The 18258-nt window shown below is 34.1% G+C and overlaps 2 protein-coding genes across 4 annotated transcripts; one reads left to right on the top strand and one right to left on the bottom strand.

The window, feature by feature from the left end:
• Positions 1 to 1931: 1931 nt before the first annotated feature.
• LOC110425774 (transcription factor MYB33-like) lies at positions 1932 to 6535 on the top strand. 3 transcript variants are annotated; one of them, XM_021440773.2, is made up of 5 exons: positions 1932 to 2213; positions 2337 to 2464; positions 3250 to 3662; positions 4472 to 5471; positions 5921 to 6535. In XM_021440773.2, exons 3-5 carry the CDS (start codon positions 3303 to 3305, stop codon positions 6226 to 6228), a joined length of 1668 nt encoding a protein of 555 aa, XP_021296448.1. In that variant the 5' UTR covers positions 1932 to 2213; positions 2337 to 2464; positions 3250 to 3302; the 3' UTR covers positions 6229 to 6535. The 3 variants fall into 3 exon arrangements, with proteins under 3 accessions (XP_021296448.1, XP_021296447.1, XP_021296446.1); XM_021440772.2 differs by having other exon boundaries at positions 2337 to 2468; XM_021440771.2 differs by having other exon boundaries at positions 2337 to 3662.
• Positions 6536 to 10640: 4105 nt separating this feature from the next.
• LOC110425926 (uncharacterized) lies at positions 10641 to 17550 on the bottom strand. The gene is made up of 9 exons (XM_021441010.2): positions 16783 to 17550; positions 16472 to 16614; positions 15772 to 15869; positions 14078 to 14277; positions 13197 to 13904; positions 12922 to 13070; positions 12289 to 12516; positions 11699 to 11848; positions 10641 to 11025 (listed from the first exon to the last, which is right to left on the bottom strand). The coding sequence occupies exons 1-9, from the start codon at positions 16964 to 16966 to the stop codon at positions 10774 to 10776; spliced, it is 2112 nt and encodes a 703-aa protein (XP_021296685.1). The 5' UTR covers positions 16967 to 17550; the 3' UTR covers positions 10641 to 10773.
• Positions 17551 to 18258: the final 708 nt, after the last annotated feature.

Raw genomic sequence — 18258 nt, 5'->3', positions numbered from 1 at the left:
CCAATTAGGCCACCATAGTGCTATTCCGTCTAAAGGAGAGTGTTATGGAGTATGAATATATCACACCACATTAAACAAATTCAAATTAGAGTAAATTTGATAAATGATAAATGTATTATCTATATTCTAGATATTTTAAGATTCATCTACGTATGAAAATTATCTAGATAATAATGTGAGATTTATCAAAAGTATAATGTAATTTAGAAATATATATCAATAGGAGATTGTCACAGCCATTGATTTGTTAAGAACTTCAACTATAAATAGGGGTCACCTCACCTTCATTTGTATCACAGTTATTTTTTATTTCAAATAGTAATTTAGTAATACATAAAAAGCATTTTCTCAATATCTCTATTTTTATCTTGTTTCTATTTTTATTTTATAATAATTAATAAATAATTGTAATAAATTTTCTTCACATAATAGAGGAGAGGAAACCATGTGTCATGATTATGTGCATGTATGTTACATCGCATCTCACATGTCGTGGATGCAATGTATGCCCAAAATGAAGGAAAAAATAACACGTATAACACACACACCAATCAAGTAGCATTCCAACTGGCCCCATTTTCACTTTTTAAAATTAATTAATTAAATTTATTAATTATGAAAGAGAAAGTTCTCAAAAAAAATTTGAAAATTGACATATGACAAGTTAAGAACAAAGATAGAGTGAAGTTCCAATTTTGCCTTTTTATGCTTATGTACTTTGGTGTCCATCAAACAATCTGACAAGATTAATTGATTAAATTTATTAATTATGAAAGAGAAAGTTTCCAAAAAAAAAAATTGAAAATTGACATATGGCAAGTAAGAACAAAGAGAGAGTGAAGTTCCAATTTTACCTTTTTATGCTTATGTACTTTGGTGTACATCAAACAATTTGGCAAGATTAATTAATTAAATTTATTAATTATGACAAAGAACGTTTTCAAAAAAAGGATTGAAAATTTGCATATGACAAGTAAGAACAAGGGGAGAGTGAAGTTCCAATTTTACCTTTTTATGCTTTTGTACTTTGGTGTCCATCAAACAATATGGCAATTCATTATGGTGCCAAGATTGCTTCTATGTTTTTTATTTTTCCAAAAAAATTATTAAAATATCAAATTTTTTGAATTTACGAAAATTCATGTATCCTTTCAAATTTTCAAAAAGCGTTAAACCCAAATAAAATTCAAATTAGCTCAATTAAAGTATATGAAATTTGTTTGCATCATCATGCTAACATGTAAAGGCATTGCGTATGAAAAAAGCAAGAGATTTATTGTAAAATTTATGTATCTAATTATGAAAAGTCGGTTAAGATTTGATATAATAAGTAATATAGAATTTTTTGAAAGATGGGTTTATAAAAACGATCGTAATTTACTTTTTATTTTTTAATGTGATTACGAGATTGTTAAAGAAGAACTAAATCGATCGCAATAATAACTAATATACTTTTGGAAGCTATCTTAGATGTTGTTTTTTTTCATTTACATTAAAAATTATAATTATTCTGATTGTGTCTTTTACAATCGATCATAATAAATATATTGAACTGATCGATTTAGATATTTGTACAAATTTATTGTTTTTGGTTTAAAAAGTTTCTTTCTTTTGAAAATTTTAAAAAAATTATCAATTATATTTAAACTTGAATAATTGTTTTTATTTATTTTTGGGTTATTTTATATTACTATAATGATGCATCGAGAAGTTTGTGAGCATGAAAGTCATGCTTATACGGTCTGAGATTGTTGGCACTGCTAGTAAAAATTGATAATAGGAAAGGGTAAATTTGAGAATTCAATAAATTTATTATTTTTACATATTTATAAAGAGGTTAATTAAGAGAAGTAATTGTAATTAAATAGTTGATTAAGCTTAATAAAAAATATAAAAACAGGTAGCCTCTGTCTCTCTCTGTCCACCTTTCACTCCTTCATTTCCTCTCCTTTTGACATTTCTTTTTCTCTCTCAGGCTTTAGCTTCCTTTCTCGCTCATTTCCTCGCCTTTTTCAATTTTTTTTCCTTCTTTTTTTTTCCTTTTCTATTTTCTCTCTCCCCAAACACACAAAACCCAAAATACCAAAAAAAAAAAAAAGAAAAGAAAAGAAAAGAAAAAGGGCTTTTCCTTTATGTAATCGCTTGATTTGTTAGATCTCGATGTTTTGCTCTTTCTATTCTCGGGTTCTTTGTCTGCTAGCACAGAAATTACGGTTAGGAAAAACAAATATATATGATCTAGGGTTTTCTCTTTATTGTTATGATTGGTTGTAGATCAAGGAATTTTTTATTTATGATTGTAATTATATAATTTTTTTTTGTTTGTTGTATTTCAGGTTTTTCATTTTCGCTTTTGTCTCAGCTGCCACTTCAATCAGGAGCCATCATTAAGCTCGTTCGAGGATTTTTTTTTTTTAGTTTTTACTTTTGGCGATTTTCTCACCAAATTTTGCATCTTCCAAAGGCAGGTAATTTAATTCTGCTATTTCTTGTTTTTAATGTCCTTGTTTTGTGTGTTTCTTTAGAGAAATGGGTAGATTTGGATTGTTTTCATGTGAATTTGGTTGTTTTTTTTTTTTTAATATAGGTGTTGGTAGTGCAATTATTGTAGCTTGTAATTTATTAATGATAGATTATTGGAGTAACTTATGAGGGGCTATAGTGCAATAAATGCAGTTTGGAATTTAGTTTTTATCTGAATTTATTTATTTCAACAATTCTGGAAACGGGTTTATTTTAATTTTTGAAAATTACATGTCATCTACCTTCCAAATTGGGCGAAAGGGTTTAATTTAACGTTCAAAGATGGAATGATTTTGCCCTTTTTGGAATAGAATCGGATTTGGATACCCGGTTTATCTGTATGTTAGCTGGAATTTTGATTCTGTGGATAATTTTGTTTTCTATTAACTGTTTTTACTCTTTCTGTATTTGATGACTTTTTCTGTCGTTTCCAAATTTGTTCTGTAGAGAGTAGCGCCTATATTATCCCAACAGCTTTTGTTTCCTTTATAGATTTAACATGTTTATGCATGCTTTCGCAATTCTTATTTAACATTGGAATAAAGGAGTGTTGTCGATGATCCACTTGTAGTTCGTCGTGATGCATAAAGAGTGTGTATTAGAAAAAAATAATGTATCTATAAGAGTTGGAGTGCAAGTATGAGAAAGTGAGGAAAAGGCGCTGCCTTTTTTTTTGTTTCTTTATATTTCAAGTTTGCGTGTCTTCTATCTTTTCTCTGGTTTCAGGTTTTGGATGGTTCTAACCTGTTGGTAAGGGGTTTGTGTGTGATTACAAAGAGATGAGTCACACAAAAAATGAGAGGGAAGATGGAATGCTCTCTAAGGATCCGGCAGAATCGCCATTGGCTGATGATGGTAACTGTGGAGGTGCAGGTGGGGGAGTTGTTCTGAAGAAAGGACCATGGACGTCTGCTGAAGATGCAATTTTGATTGAGTATGTGAAGAAGCATGGGGAAGGCAACTGGAATGCTGTCCAGAAGCACTCTGGACTGTTTCGTTGTGGCAAAAGTTGCCGCTTGAGATGGGCAAATCACTTGAGGCCAAACTTGAAGAAAGGGGCATTTACTCAAGAAGAAGAACAGCTGATCATTGAACTCCATGCAAAGATGGGAAATAAATGGGCTCGGATGGCTGCACATGTAAGCCTGTCCTTCATTTACCATTTATCTAGTGCTTGATCCTCATGATTGAATGCTGTGGGATTGCACCCTGGCCCCTCTGGATGCAAAGTTCTTTAGTATTATAATTGAACACTTCTATTTTATGATAAGTTTGCAGGAAGTGACATGCGATATTATGAAGAATCCTCATAAACTTGGCCGTTTCATTATATCTGAACTCCCCTTGTAGTACCTATTTCATAACCAATGAATTAAGCAAAGTTCTATGATTTACATACGTGCCTGGTGTGGAATGCTTAAGTGCTCTGATTTGGTATCCTCAGTTTCAGGAAGATCCAAATTGAGACAGTAATTTTGGGTGTTTTGAGGAGTAACAATTTTTAAGAGTCATAAGCAGCCTTTATTACATAATTGCGATGTTGTTTTTGGCCTGGTTGAAGTGGTCATCTCCCATGATTGTAGAAGTCCAGCTCCTTAAAATACTGTCCCCTTCTTCCCCTTCTTCCTTTCTCATCTCAACTAATTCCCAAAGCCAAGAGGAAAAGTAGTAAGAAGAATAAAATGCAAAATCTAGGTCATGCCTTTGAAAGGATACTGAACCGCATTACAGCATATTTATCTCAATATTGTAAATTTTTGTAGTAGATGCGGAACAGTAGCAATTCATATGTCTTCCATAATCCTATGACAGCTATTCCAATCTTGGAAATGCTAAACATTTGTGCAAACCTTGATAAAACTTTCAGTCACAGGATTTTATACATTTGTCCTTTTGGTGTCTAAAGTAAGTTTTTCTGAGATTAATTATGCTCTGTTGTTCTTTGCAGTTGCCTGGACGTACAGATAATGAGATAAAAAATTATTGGAATACCCGGATTAAGAGACGTCAACGTGCTGGGTTGCCTCTGTATCCTCCTGAAGTGTGCTTACAAGCACTGCAGGAGAGCCACAGTACCAGTGCACTTAATGGAGGAGATAAAGGACCTCATGATATCATGCAGAACAACAGCTATGAGATGCCTGATGTCATATTTGACAGTTTAAAGGCCAATCAGAGTGTCCTGCCTTATGTCCCTGAACTTCCTGATATATCCACTAGCAGCATGCTGATGAAAGGTCTAGGTTCTTCTCAATATTGTAGTTTCATGCCACCAACAATCCATCGCCAAAAGCGTCTTCGAGAATCTACAGCATTTTTCCCGGGTTACACTGGTACTGTTAAAAATGAGTGCCCTTTGTTTGACCAGTTTCAAGATGATATGTCAGACAAGGCTGCTCAATCCTTTGGGGTGTCCTTTCCAATTGAACCAGACCCTACAGCCAAAAACTCCCAGTCCTTTGGTGTATTCCCTGGTAGCCATGCCCTTACAAATGGCAATTTCTCGGCTTCGGAGTCCTCTTTAGAGGCTGCGAAGTTGGAGCTCCCTTCACTCCAATATCCAGAAACTGAATTAGGTAACTGGGGCACAATATCTTGCCCACCACCTTTACTTGAGTCTGTTGATGCTTTTATCCAGTCACCACCCCCAACCAGCGGAGTGGAGTCAGATAGTCTTTCACCTCGTAATAGTGGCCTGCTGGATGCTTTACTCCATGAGGCAAAAACTCTAAGCAGTGCAAAGAATCATGCATCTGACAAGAGTTCAAATTCATCAACTCCTGGTGATATAGCTGAAAGTTCCAATTTCAACATTTGTGAGACAGAATGGGAAAACTGTGGTGAACCTCTTTCTCCAATGGGTCATTCAGCAACTTCTCTTTTCAGTGAGTGTATCAGTGCAAGTGGCAGTTCATTGGATGAACAGCCACCTGCTGAAACCTTGACCGGTGAGCATCTCTGACCTGGACTTGTTAAGGCTGAGACATGATTTATACTTTTCCAGCATTAACTAGAAATGAAAACTATCTGCCACATTATTAAAATTTGATCTTTCTCGTCAAGTGTCTAGGCTAACTTAGATCCCCTTAGATTCAAGTGATGTTTAAATTATTTACAATTGACTTAAAATATACATAAGCCTTCTGATTGCTTACCTCAGTTATTGAGTCATTTGTAGAATTCTTGCTACAATAACATACTGAACACATTTTATTTTTATTTATGTTTTATTTTGCACCATCTTTCCTGTCATCAAATTAATTTTATTTTCTCCCGATATTTTATGATATAGTCCTTGAACTAATATTCCAAGTATACTTGAGCAAGAATCAGACATGCTCAAATTTTTCACTTGTTTTTCTGGAGTTTCATAAGTTGGATTTGGATTGTTTTTCAGAGTCCTATGTGAAATCAGAAACAGCTGACCATGTTTTGACCCTAGAGATACAAAAGGAGGCTCCTATTCGGCTGGACAGTACGTGCCCTGATACTTTACTTGCTTCAAATTGGCTTGAGCAGGGTTGTGTTTATGGTAAGGACCAAACAATCATGAGTGATGCAATGGCAACCCTTCTTGGTGATGATTTGAGTAGCGAGTATAAGAACATGGCAGCTGGAACATCTATATCAAGTCAAGCATGGGGCCTTGGTTCTTGTGCGTGGAATAACATGCCTGCTGTTTGTCAAATATCTGAACTCCCTTGAGATCTGCTGTCTCAATTGTATGAACTTGTCTGAAGCTTTTTTTTTGTTTCATTCATTCCTTGTTTTGTTTGATGTGGGTAGTCAAGCAAACCTGATGTACCACAGTTCACTTGGGATGAGACTATAATATGGTATGAGTCAAGGATGTTTCGGTATGTTGTTTTTTGATGTTTTTCTTGTTGAACTGTTGAATGTGTGTATGCCAAAATGGAACTATGAGGTATGCAATTGCATTCAAGCTGTTGTTATAATTTTAGAATAACTATGCACTTTTAGCATGGAATTCTGGTCCATGATTTTTCTATTAGATGCATGTGTCTTGCATGATGCTGATTTCTGGTAGTGCAGTCAAATGATACGGCTGTCGCACGAAACACACTTTTAGCCAGATCTCGAAAACATTAGTTTCTCTGTCTACATTCATACAACTGAATTTTGGTTTATTTTTTTGCCTGCCCAATCTATAATCAGGTTAAGATCAGTGTCATAAACATAGGATTTTACTGTTTTATCTTAACCCTTTGTTTGAGGAAAGCTTTTGGGGCATATGTTGGTGTGTGTGTACTTGAAGGTTTATTTGTTTGCATTCCGCTTTTAGTACGAAGGTTGTAATATCTCATTTCAAGATACAGGGTTGTTTCGATACAATACTTTGATGATGTAGGTTTAGAAGGAGGAGATCTGAGGTTAGGGATGCACCGAAGTGAATAGGTTAGGTGTTATAAGAATGTTTGTTCTGTTAGCGGTAGCGGTTTGATTTAGTTTAATGTTTCTGAATTGAGTTAAGCTAGCGGTGGATGATGGTTAAATTGCAACTAAGTATGAGATTGAGGTTGATGATGTGAGATATGTTGAAGGAGCATGATCCATGATTTTAATTACATACAAAGTTTTGTTCAGGAATTCAGGCTATTCTCTCTCTGTTTGATAAGACAATCCCATTGTCTTTGATTCAGATAGAAATGGTAGATATTTAAGTATAAATAGAGAAACCAAGAAAGTGTAAAGAATTGTACCAGGTTGCCTTGTACATGATACTAGGGCAGAGCATCCCATGTGAATATTCCAACCTTTTCCCATGTAAACATCTAGTATGGAAAGCAAGTCTATAAAGGAGTAAAAGCTAATTGAATATCAAGTTTAAAGGGGTGGAGAAGCTATCTAATCTTCTTCGCAATTCCTTCTTACGACTCTTCAGAGAAGCAATCTGTGATTTGATCTCTTATTAATTCCATAAGCGATTTGGCCTTGGCTATGCAAGTGTTTTGACATTTAATTTTGCAACCAGCTCGGAGGATATTTTCCATGCAGTTCACCATCTCCTTCAGTTGCTCTGAAGAAATGTCTGCCCATGAGGAAGAAGCGATCTCTAAGGCATTGCCCATGGTAGCCATAACTGCCGCCGCATTCATGTTTTTGGTACGGACAGACCAAAATTGACCTTCCACGTCGTACATACGCTCTAAAAGCTCTAAGTGGCGCGACAAGATTGGAATACCATGAAAGTTTTTGGCTCAAAACTTGAACTCAAAGTTACCTAGAACTGTCCCAAAAGCAATGTTAGGATCAACTCAGTAGTGAAGGAAGAAAATCAGTCATTTCTATCATTACCTCCCACTTCTCTTCCCCATCCCCAGCTGGTATTATCATTTCTTGGAAGTGTCTCTCCTGACTCATTGCTTGGTTCATAATCATATATGTAATCACATGATTCTTCTCCACCCTTGGAGTTTGAGATGCCTTGTTCCTCAGCTTGAGAACAAACTTCTGCCCTTGGAGTCGACTCGCTCTAAAAGTAATTCTCTCCAATTTATAACTTCACATGAATTACTTTTTTAATAGGATTCTAACACTTTTATTTTTTTTTTACAAATAAATATTATTGTTTATCTCAATATTTATTTGCCTCTCATTAATTTTCTCTTGAATTATTATTATTATTATTATTATTAGACAACAAAAGATGTACTGGTTTTTATGTAGAACAACACCATGGTCCAACAATTCTAGAATAATATAGTCAAGTACATACTCTGCTAGATAAGGCATTTCAATCCAAACTAGCCAGTCCAACAAGTAATCCATCAATCTAAACATCCTATTTTCTTTCTTTCTACTATCTTAGTCTTAGAGTTCAACCCCCAATTTACTGGGCAAGCAAGTAATCCATAAATCTAAACATCCAATTTTGTTTTCACTATCCAATTTAGTAGCACCATATAATAAAATTTTCATGATTTATATACACGTTAAGGTTGTATTTACTGTCTTATAATACAATCTCGTTTCTGCAATGTGATTGCGGGTAAGATAACATTGCAGCTTTTGGTACATTAAAGAATATGTGATTAAAATGTTGAAAAAATAATATTGCAGTGCTTGATTTATATGTGATCTACTGGAAATATAATATTAATTTCTAGAATTATGTCTATGTATTAAAATGTAAGCATAATATACTTGTATGTTTTTTTACTATAAATTTTTATATGACAGTATCTCTTAAATAAACTTTGCAACAAATAACCAAACATCGGGCAAATTCATGTTAATATTAATTAGAAAATAATTTTGTATTTGTTTGCAATTTTGAAAATTTTAAAAAATATTTTTTTTTATTATTTTTAAAAACTTTTTAAAAAATTAAAAATGGAAATAATTATTTTTTGAGAAAAATAAAAAACTAAAAAAAGCCAAAAAAAGATTTATTTCGAAAAGAAATCTGAAAGTAAAAAATAAATATTTTTTACTTTTAAAATATTATTAAAAATTACAGAGAGGAAATAATTTTTATAACTTTAAAAATTATGAGCATAAAAAAAATATCTTCTATTTTTTCAAAAGTGCTAAATAGATTTTTAATTTTATGGATTTTCAAATCATTTATAATTTCTTAAAAAAAGTTATTTCTGTTTTTATTGTTAAGAATTTTTTATGAAAAATTAAATATTATTTTTGGGTTTTTAAGTTTTTTAGAATTTCTAAGAATAAAAAAATATTTTTATTTTTTGAAATTTTATAGATTTTTTTTCAAAATTTTTAAATTATTTCTAATTTAATTTTTTTGTAAGTAATAAAAATTAAGTTTAGAAATTTTATTGATTGATTTGTCTATTTTCTCATATGAATTGTAGATTATACTTGATTATATTTATTACTAATATATTTAAATTTAACAAAAAATTATTATATTGATCCATCCTGAAAAACTTTCACTCTCTATTTGACAATATTTGAAAAAATCAAATCAAGAAAGATACAAATAAAAAAAGATAAAAATATCAAATCAAGATAGAATACATTGCAAAGTAAATTGCAATATGAAATTGTATTCATCTCTCTGCACAATCACATTACATACATTCGTTATAATGAGATTGCATTACAAACTTACATTTGTTTCAAAACAAAAGTCATAATGTATTTTTAATTAGGTGCATTACAGATAACATGCAGCACAATCCTCACAGATGATATTATCAAGCTGGAATGCGCAAAGTTATCAAGTGAATGATGTTTTGAGAGTGTGACAATTTCGGAGACATCATAAATTGATAACATTACTTGTTCTTTTCAAATATTTTCTCCATTGAACTCTTTCCATCCCCTTTGCCGATGATTTATTATTCCTCACTGTCTATCACAAAAGCACTTACGCTTAAAGTACTGCACCAATCATGCTGTGCACTACCTCTAATGCGTCCCGTTTTACTTCAAGAAGAACCATCTGCAATCGAAATAATTGTTTAAACTACTTTTTCTTTTCATATTAAAAATGTCCAATAGTTTCTACTTATTCCTATTAGACACAAAACAATTCCCTGTGTGAGCAATGGATAGGAAAGAAACTGAGGAGTATGCATAGCATTGTGTCTACATCCATCTCACTGTCATACTCCAGGTAGCCCCTTTCCTGGGAAATTACTTTTCTACTCATTTTACCGATACTGTTTTAGCAAAATCTCCAAAGGCTATGATTGACTTAGTTTGAAGGAACATGATTAGAACAATATGCTCTTAGTATGATGAGATTATGTGGACACTTATTATGGATGAAAGACTAGAGATATTTGATCTGATGTGGATGCTATGAGCAGTTTGCTTGTTAGTACTTGGTAGGGTGGAATGCTAATTGGATGAAGAATTGTTCTTCTGCAACCAAGGTGATGCAGCTTTGTAATAATCATGTTACCTTGCTTAAAACCTAGACCTGAAGGTGATTGAATATCCATTGAGTGTGATTAATTTGCTTTTTAACATGGATCTTTGATTTTATTCCATGTTTCATGCTTCATTTTTTGTTGTTGGATCGTAACAAATAGTCCTATTAATTGAGACTGATTATTCATGCATCATGTAGATGTTGAAACATTTTACAGAACAGGAAGAATTTTCAATGCATGCAGCATGTTTATGGAACTTACAACTCCCTTCAAAGAATTCCCCCAGAAATCCTTTCCGAGAGAAACGGACGGACAAAATGATAATTACCAAGCATTAACCATCCAGATTTGGTCATGGTAAAAAGAAAAAAAATTCGCCTCATTAGAAATATCTTTCATGACTACTCCCACTGCCTGATGCTGATTTTCTTGAAATGGAAGGTGATGGTGCAAGTCTTCCACTAAAATGACTCATGCTGGTAATTTCTATTGTAAAGCTTGAATCATCATCACAGGGAGATGGTGACTGTGACTCACAAGAGTTTCTGCTCACTGTATCTGATTGTGCAGGTGAGAAGTCTCTGAAGCCACATACGTTGTCACAGTCCATTATGTAGTTTAAGGCATAAACCACCTGCAATAGTACCGCTTAATCATAAAGATTGAGCATTTTTAATTAACAAAGATAACCCCAAATGTTCATATGGTTTTAGCTATTGAGATTTATGTCCAAAGAGGCTGGTAAAGATTGATCTGGCAGTGCTATCTGTGCTCTGGCTGTTTGGGAGTTTTACATGAACATATCAAAACTCCTCAGGAGGGCAATTGTACAGTGAACTTATTTTCTAATGTAAGTGTTTTAGGTGTTTAAAGTTTTGCAGCCAAGTTATAGAAAAGATCTCTACTTTTTTAGCTTGTTAATTTTGTCTGTATGATCTTATAGTATTCACAACAAGTCAATGCTGAATAGATTCAAAGGATGGTACAGTAAGTTTTTTGAGCATTTTACCAGGGATTATTCTAGTTCAAGTCCCCTAGGGGCATGACTACACCACCTTCTCCACTCTTACTAATTTGATTGTTTGGATTTCTTTAAGACTGCCCTCATGTGATGACTGAAAACTAAGTATATCAGCACCATAGGTCCTAATGATGGATGAGTGGAGCCCATATGAAGGAAAAGTTAAGGTTTGGGATATATTGATAGCTGAAGTGTTACAAGCATGTGAATACTTAGATTTTGAGATGGATGTTGCTGAATTACTGTAGCATTGAATGTTGAGTTTAAAGACTTATTCAGAACTTACCTTATCCATTGATAATCTCTTCTGAGGATCCTTGCTGAGACACTTTTCAGCTACTCGAACCATCCAAAAGAGTTGATGGACATCATGTGACTCCAGAATCCTGGGGTCAATCAAATCTGGGTAGTTCCGGTCTTTCAGTAGTGGTCTTGCCTGCAAGAAGATAGAACTGTATGTAATGAACCCTGGTCTTTAAAAAGAATTGTAAACTTTAGCAGTGGAAGACTCTTCTTCTTTCCTTTTCACCTGCATGTCATTTGAGGTGGATGACTACATAATTGCAAACAAAGTAACACCTTATTGCAAATTATTGCTAGTGCATAAATTTTCTCACTTCCAGACCTCTATGTATTTATTCATTTTTCCTCTTGAAAAGATATATAGCATAATTTCATAGAATCAATTGGAGTTGAAATAATTATTTGACAAGGTTAAGAAAACTTCTTGATGTACTCTTTAGCCGGTTGGGTTATTTAATGAACTGCACAACTTAGCAATATAGAAGGTGGCCTTAGTTCATAACAGTCAAAGAATGCCATCTAGGGCATATGTTTTGATCTAATTAAGAATGTATTGAGTATAGAGACTTTCACCCATCCAACAAGACTTTTCCCTCCAAGTCTTTTGTCTGTCGTCTTCATTCCAGTGATCAGCTCTAACAGGACCACCCCAAAGGAATAAACATCTGTCTTGGTTGACACTTTGCCGTATTCTGCATATTCTGGTGCCAAGTATCCTAGAGTGCCAACAACTCTTGTTACAGTCTCCGATGACTGATCCGAGTCTTCTTGTTGAGTTTTTGCCAAGCCAAAATCTCCTAGCTGATGTGGTGAATGGATTAGTAACTTCAATTAGTTGAGGTAAGAAAATGTACTTGCAGAATAGGAGTTAGTGAATTATGTAATCTGTATGCTAACTGGTTTTACCAAGACTCAATACATCAAGGACAAGGTAAATATTCATTCACCAGGATGCTTAATTGTATTGACTAGATTAAAAATATCTCAATTATGCTGCAAGGCTGCAACACTTACAGTTGCTATTTTAAACAATAAACATTGTTCTCAAAAGCCTTATCTGAACAAGAATCCATTAGTATGAGATGCATGACTGAGTTAAGGCTAGCCTAAATAAATAAACATCACTGTCATAGATAAATAGGCAGGTAGATCTAGAAACATTTCCATAGTTACCATATATAATCGTGAATGTAGTTTGGTTATTACCAGTGGTTCAAAATCATGTGTTACAAGGATGTTGTTTGGTCTCATGTCTCTGTGGATGATATTGTTGTCGTGCAAATATTTTAAGCCCCTAGCAGCTCCCAGTGCTATCTTCACTCTCTTCTCCCAAGTAAGAGGTCTTCTTGTGTGCTCTGCAATCAATTTAGCAAGAAATAATGTACATTGATTACAGCTGAATCCGAAAATGCAAGATCAGATCTTGGTAATTCATTGTGAAAGAGAAGTAAATCTGAAAGCTCTTCTGAATCAGTCTTTACTTGATAAATGAAGGTCCAGTGAACCATTGCAGACAAATTCATAGACGAGTAGCCTGTGGTTTCCTTCAGAGCAAGACCCAACAAGCATGACCAGGTTCTCATGTCTAGCTTTCCGAAGTACTTGAACTTCAGACTTGAATTCTTTCTCTCCTTGGAGGCTTGCATTATATTTATGTTGCTTTACAGCAATCTTCATCCCATTTATCACTCCCTTATAGACAGAACCAAATCCACCTTCTGATAGGAAGTTCCTTGCATGGAACCCATCTGTAGCAGCTTGGAGCTCTGCATAAGTGAAGTCTCTCATCCACCCTATCTTTGGTCTTCTATTCTGGCAAATTGAGCAAATGGAATTTTTGAATACCTGATCCCCTGGATTTCTCCCCATCCAATCATCATTGTGGTAGTTTTGCTTCTGATTTTCTTCTGGACTATATAACTCTTTCTGGTCTCCACTTTCAATGATGGACAACGGGGAGTGCTCTCCTCCTGTTTCTGGTCCTGTAGTTGTAGTGTATTCTTCATCATGAAGATGTGAGGAAGCAGACTTTGACTCATTATAACCTGAAGTTGATGCTCTATTACTTGCATGACTTGAAGTTGAAGCTGAATATGAGGTGGATTTCCTACTATAATGCCATGGATGCTCTCCACTACCTTCACCTCCTTGTTCTTTCACTAAGCTGGTGTTCTCAACCCTTTGAGATTCTGAAACAAAATGAAAATGTATTTGAACTCTTGATGATTTCTTGACATGAACATACTCTAGCACATTGCATCATCCCAGAGAAACCTTCGCAAGGAGAAAATTGTAGAGTTGCTTCCCACCATAGTAAAAGAGTTAAAAATATCATTATGCTAATGATTGACAAATAACTTACTTCGAGGAGTCCGTACTTTGCTGGGGCTAGTTGTGGGAATCATTTCAGCATATGTTACGTTGCTTTTCCTTGTAGCAGGTGCTTTATAGTTATCCATAACATTTGGTCCTCTTAACTCTTCAGCATTGTTATCTTTCTTCATCCTCACTATATTACATGATAGGTTCTCTAAAAAGTATCTCTGATCGTTCTTCAAGTGCCTGTCTCAAAGATAACAGTGTACAGTGTTAAAAATCATTGGAAGAAAACTTCCTAGTGGCTTATTTGTTTCCTCATTCTTTTTCCTGGTTTTTGAACTTCAATTTGCACATCTTTCATGAAATAAAAATGGAGTTATTTTCCCATCTAAGCTTACCATAATTGTTGGGGATTGGCTTTAGTAACGAATTAAATTTGAATACAGTTAAAGGAAACAAAATGAAGAAAACAGTTACTATGACCTCTGTTATTAAAACTTCAATTCATATGAACTATGAAGCATTGCTAGCCTTCCAGATTTTCAGTTAAAGAGATATAGCAAGAAGTCAACTAATAGTAACTGATCAAAACAAGAGAAATTTAAAGTACCATCCATTTGAAGCAAGCCAGACTTAGCACTCCACAATCAAGAATTTGCTTATTTCTTTTCAATATTTTTGTTTCCTCTACTTTTCTGCAGAATAAAAGGGTGCAGAAATCTTTTTCTTTTCTTTCGGCTGTGCTACCCTTAGAAAATTTGGAGAACAGCTCTAAATTCATACATGATAGATCACTACGGCTGTTGGGAGCTGCTATTCTGAGCTCAAATAGGCTATTAATTCTCTAAAATGGAAGTACTTGGCAGTTTCAGTTTTAAGGTGCTCCTAAAATGGTTTGATCCACCACTGATGGAAGGGATGACATCTAGTTATCAATGTCCAGAAGCCTTAGAAGAAGATACTCCTTGGGAAATTAGAGGACTGGAAGCAGCTAGTAACAAAATGTGGTGTGAGCTTATCTGTCTCCTAAATCTATATTGTTTTGTTTAGATCCATGTAATTCTGTTTAGAAGCTGCTTGTTGTAGGCATCTTTTCTCTGCACTGTATACAACATTTCTCTGGTCAGTATCTTCTTGTTGGTTCATGATTATGAGCAGAAAACAAGTGAAAGAAAAAGTTCAGTTTCAATAAATGCTGAAAGGAAGTAGACCTCTTACAACAAGAGGAGGTGATGTCTTTAGACCAAACCTATCATAATGAACTTTGCGCAAGTAGGGATTTGTTTCTGACTTGGGTACTGTAACCTCCATGAGAAACAAACTGCAATATTACCACTCTGTTTCCTAACTCTGAAATTCACTATGCCATCAAGCTTGTAATTTACCATTCTGAATTGAGTGTTTGATCCATACAACTCCACTCATTTTAACCTTCAGTGTGATTTGCAATCTCTCTGTTATCTCTTATGATTTGTACTTGAATCAAATCACTCTTGCATACAGGGCACCATGGCCAAACCCTTTCTCCCTCCCTTTAACTTGATGCAAGCAATATACAATAAAAATCTTTTACTATCTACTGTTACTTGGGCATGTATTGAGTTTTAAATGGAGTTTTTTGAATTTTTAACTTATTTTATGAGTTAAAAGAAGATCCATTTTTCAGCCTAATAACCTGGCACTGAATGAATTCAAGAGTTTGATGCACAGTTTATTTGCAATAATCACATGACTTACCTGTCAAGTACTATCCATGTTGCATGAAGTCTTTTGGCAGCTTTTGAAGCAACTGCCTTTAAAGGAGAACCTGCTCGTATCTCTATCTGGAATTCTATCTGAAAAAAGTCAAGATACCATCAGTGAGTTGATTAACAAGCCATACTACATTAAACACTTGAACTAGATGTGTTGTCACTAAAATATAGTGAGCATGCTATTGAATTATATTATCCGTATATATGGCCTATTTGTAATCCAGTTATGCAGTTCAGTTCAGGGAAGGGAATCATCGTCTTCATTCAGCCTTATAAAGCTATAAGCACCGCAACTCATCAACTGATCTCCTATGAGCAGTCGAGAGACCCTTTATCCAGGAAGTCAATTATTTTGAGCAGATGTGTATGTTTTATATAAATGTAAACAGAATTACTCAGGATCAAAACAAAATCTCTCAGAACTTCAACTGACATATAGCTGTTCCTGCATGAATCTGTCTTGAATTTTCAAGTTCTAATGTCTTAACATTTATTAGGCAGATAGAATCATACAAAGCTTCATATTCTTTATATTAGTAACTAACAATGTTCTTAAGGAAAGATATGTAATTATGCTTTAGCAAATTGCATATGCTGAAAATGCAAGAACTGGTAATGATAGCAAGAACAAGGACTAGAAAAGCAATAAATAGTTATTCAGGCAGCAAAAAATTTTATCAGACCTGCCCCTTTTGGCATTGTTTGGATATTTTCACTATCTCAGCATGCTTTTGGTACTCTTCTATCTTTCTTTCCATTTCTTCCGCAATGATCTTTCTGTTTGTTCTAAACATGGAACTAGGATCAACCTTGATCCTATACCCCACTGAGACAAAAAAAAAAAGAAAAGGAAGATAAGGAAAAGGGTATAGAAGAAACTGAACAAAAGGGCGGTTAGCAAAAGCATTCAAATGAGATTCATCCAAGTGTTTCTTTATCATTTCTATTGTTTTTTCCTTCTCCTTTTCAAGAACAAAGACGCATGAATTCTTACTGAGTTTTCCAGCTCCCATGAAAGATAACGTACTAGGATTATTAACCTGGTGAAGAATTCCAAGAAGTATAAGCTTGTCTCCAGGCTTAAGTGATAAGCCTAGCAGGGCCCACTTGATTGTGCTTAGACCTAGTTCCCTTGATGCATCCAGGATCACCACCACTCTCTCAGCTTCTGCTGCCATGATTACATTGGTTGAAGTTTCCAAAACTATTTTGCAGTGATTTTATGCCCCCCAAGAATAAACCAAGTAGAAGATACAGGAATATTTAATGATCAGTTTACTTGTAACAAATGCTTTTTCAGTATTTCTGCTGAAGAAAAAGCTTTGCACATACAGTGCTGGTTCTCACCATTGCTGCAATAGAAATCAAAGCATTTTCTCTCAGTGAACAACCCAACCATTTATTGCCAGGAAAGCATCAGTAGTTTAAAGCTTTTACAAGTTCTAGTACTATGAATTCTAGTTCAGGATTCTGTTCAAGGTTTTAACTCGTTGACTATATCAGAAACAGAAGAAACATGTACAGCAAAATGAAGGGAATATGATAAGATTGAAAACACTAGAAGGGGAAAAGAAGAAAAGAAAAGACAAGAACTCTTCCAAGAACTAGTTCCTTCCCATTGATAGTCCACTGATGATTCTGTCTAAAAATTTGAAGTAGAAGGTTTAATGAAAATTGTAGAGTAGAGGTTGGTGGTGAATCCAAGCAAGCATCTCTGGAAACAATTCAAGCGTATATTCGAATATCCAAGCTAAGGCCCTGGACTTTCTTTCTGTTGTATTGAGAAGATATAGCCTTGCCTCTGCCTTTGCTTGTGTACATTGATGTTTCCTAGGTTTACCTCGATAATATAATTGCAAGGGTTATCGGTGAAAGCAAAGCCATCTAGGAATCCTCTCCATGGGAATAATTTACTTGGTTTGGTGACTGATTTATACTAGCTTTGTCTGTCCTCAGCTGGACATAGTTATTCAATTATTCAATGTCAAACACAACTTATGTGAAGCTGGTTTCCAAAGTGTGTACTCATGTAGTAACCTATTTGCCCCTTTATTTTATGTACCAAACAAAAAGTTTAAATTTTGTAATTAATCCCTCTATTTCTTAAAAAATATGGATTTAATTCTTGAATAATAATTAGTGTAAATCGAGTCTTTGTTTTTTTTCAATATATTGATTTCGGTTCAAATCTTACCGTTTAACATATCGATATGATATTTTAACCAAACTGACATAATATTAATTGAGATAACATGTCACTTTTTGTTAATGTGAAGTTAATTATATATTGACGTTTATCACATTGTAATTCTTAATTACTATAAAAAAAACTAGCATTCATTCGGTGCAAATTACAAAAACAGTCACGTCAATAATTTTTTACCATGTCAACAACTGTCATGTTAATATTTTTCACGGAATCAACAAACACTGAAATGTAATTAAATTGGATACATTGTAAGGGATGTGT

Source organism: Theobroma umbraticum, unplaced genomic scaffold (genome assembly GCF_002168275.2).
Source record: "Theobroma umbraticum cultivar Fairchild unplaced genomic scaffold, ASM216827v3 scaffold_12.1, whole genome shotgun sequence".
Lineage (NCBI taxonomy): Eukaryota > Viridiplantae > Streptophyta > Magnoliopsida > Malvales > Malvaceae > Theobroma > Theobroma umbraticum.
This window is presented reverse-complemented; position numbering and strand designations above follow the sequence as displayed.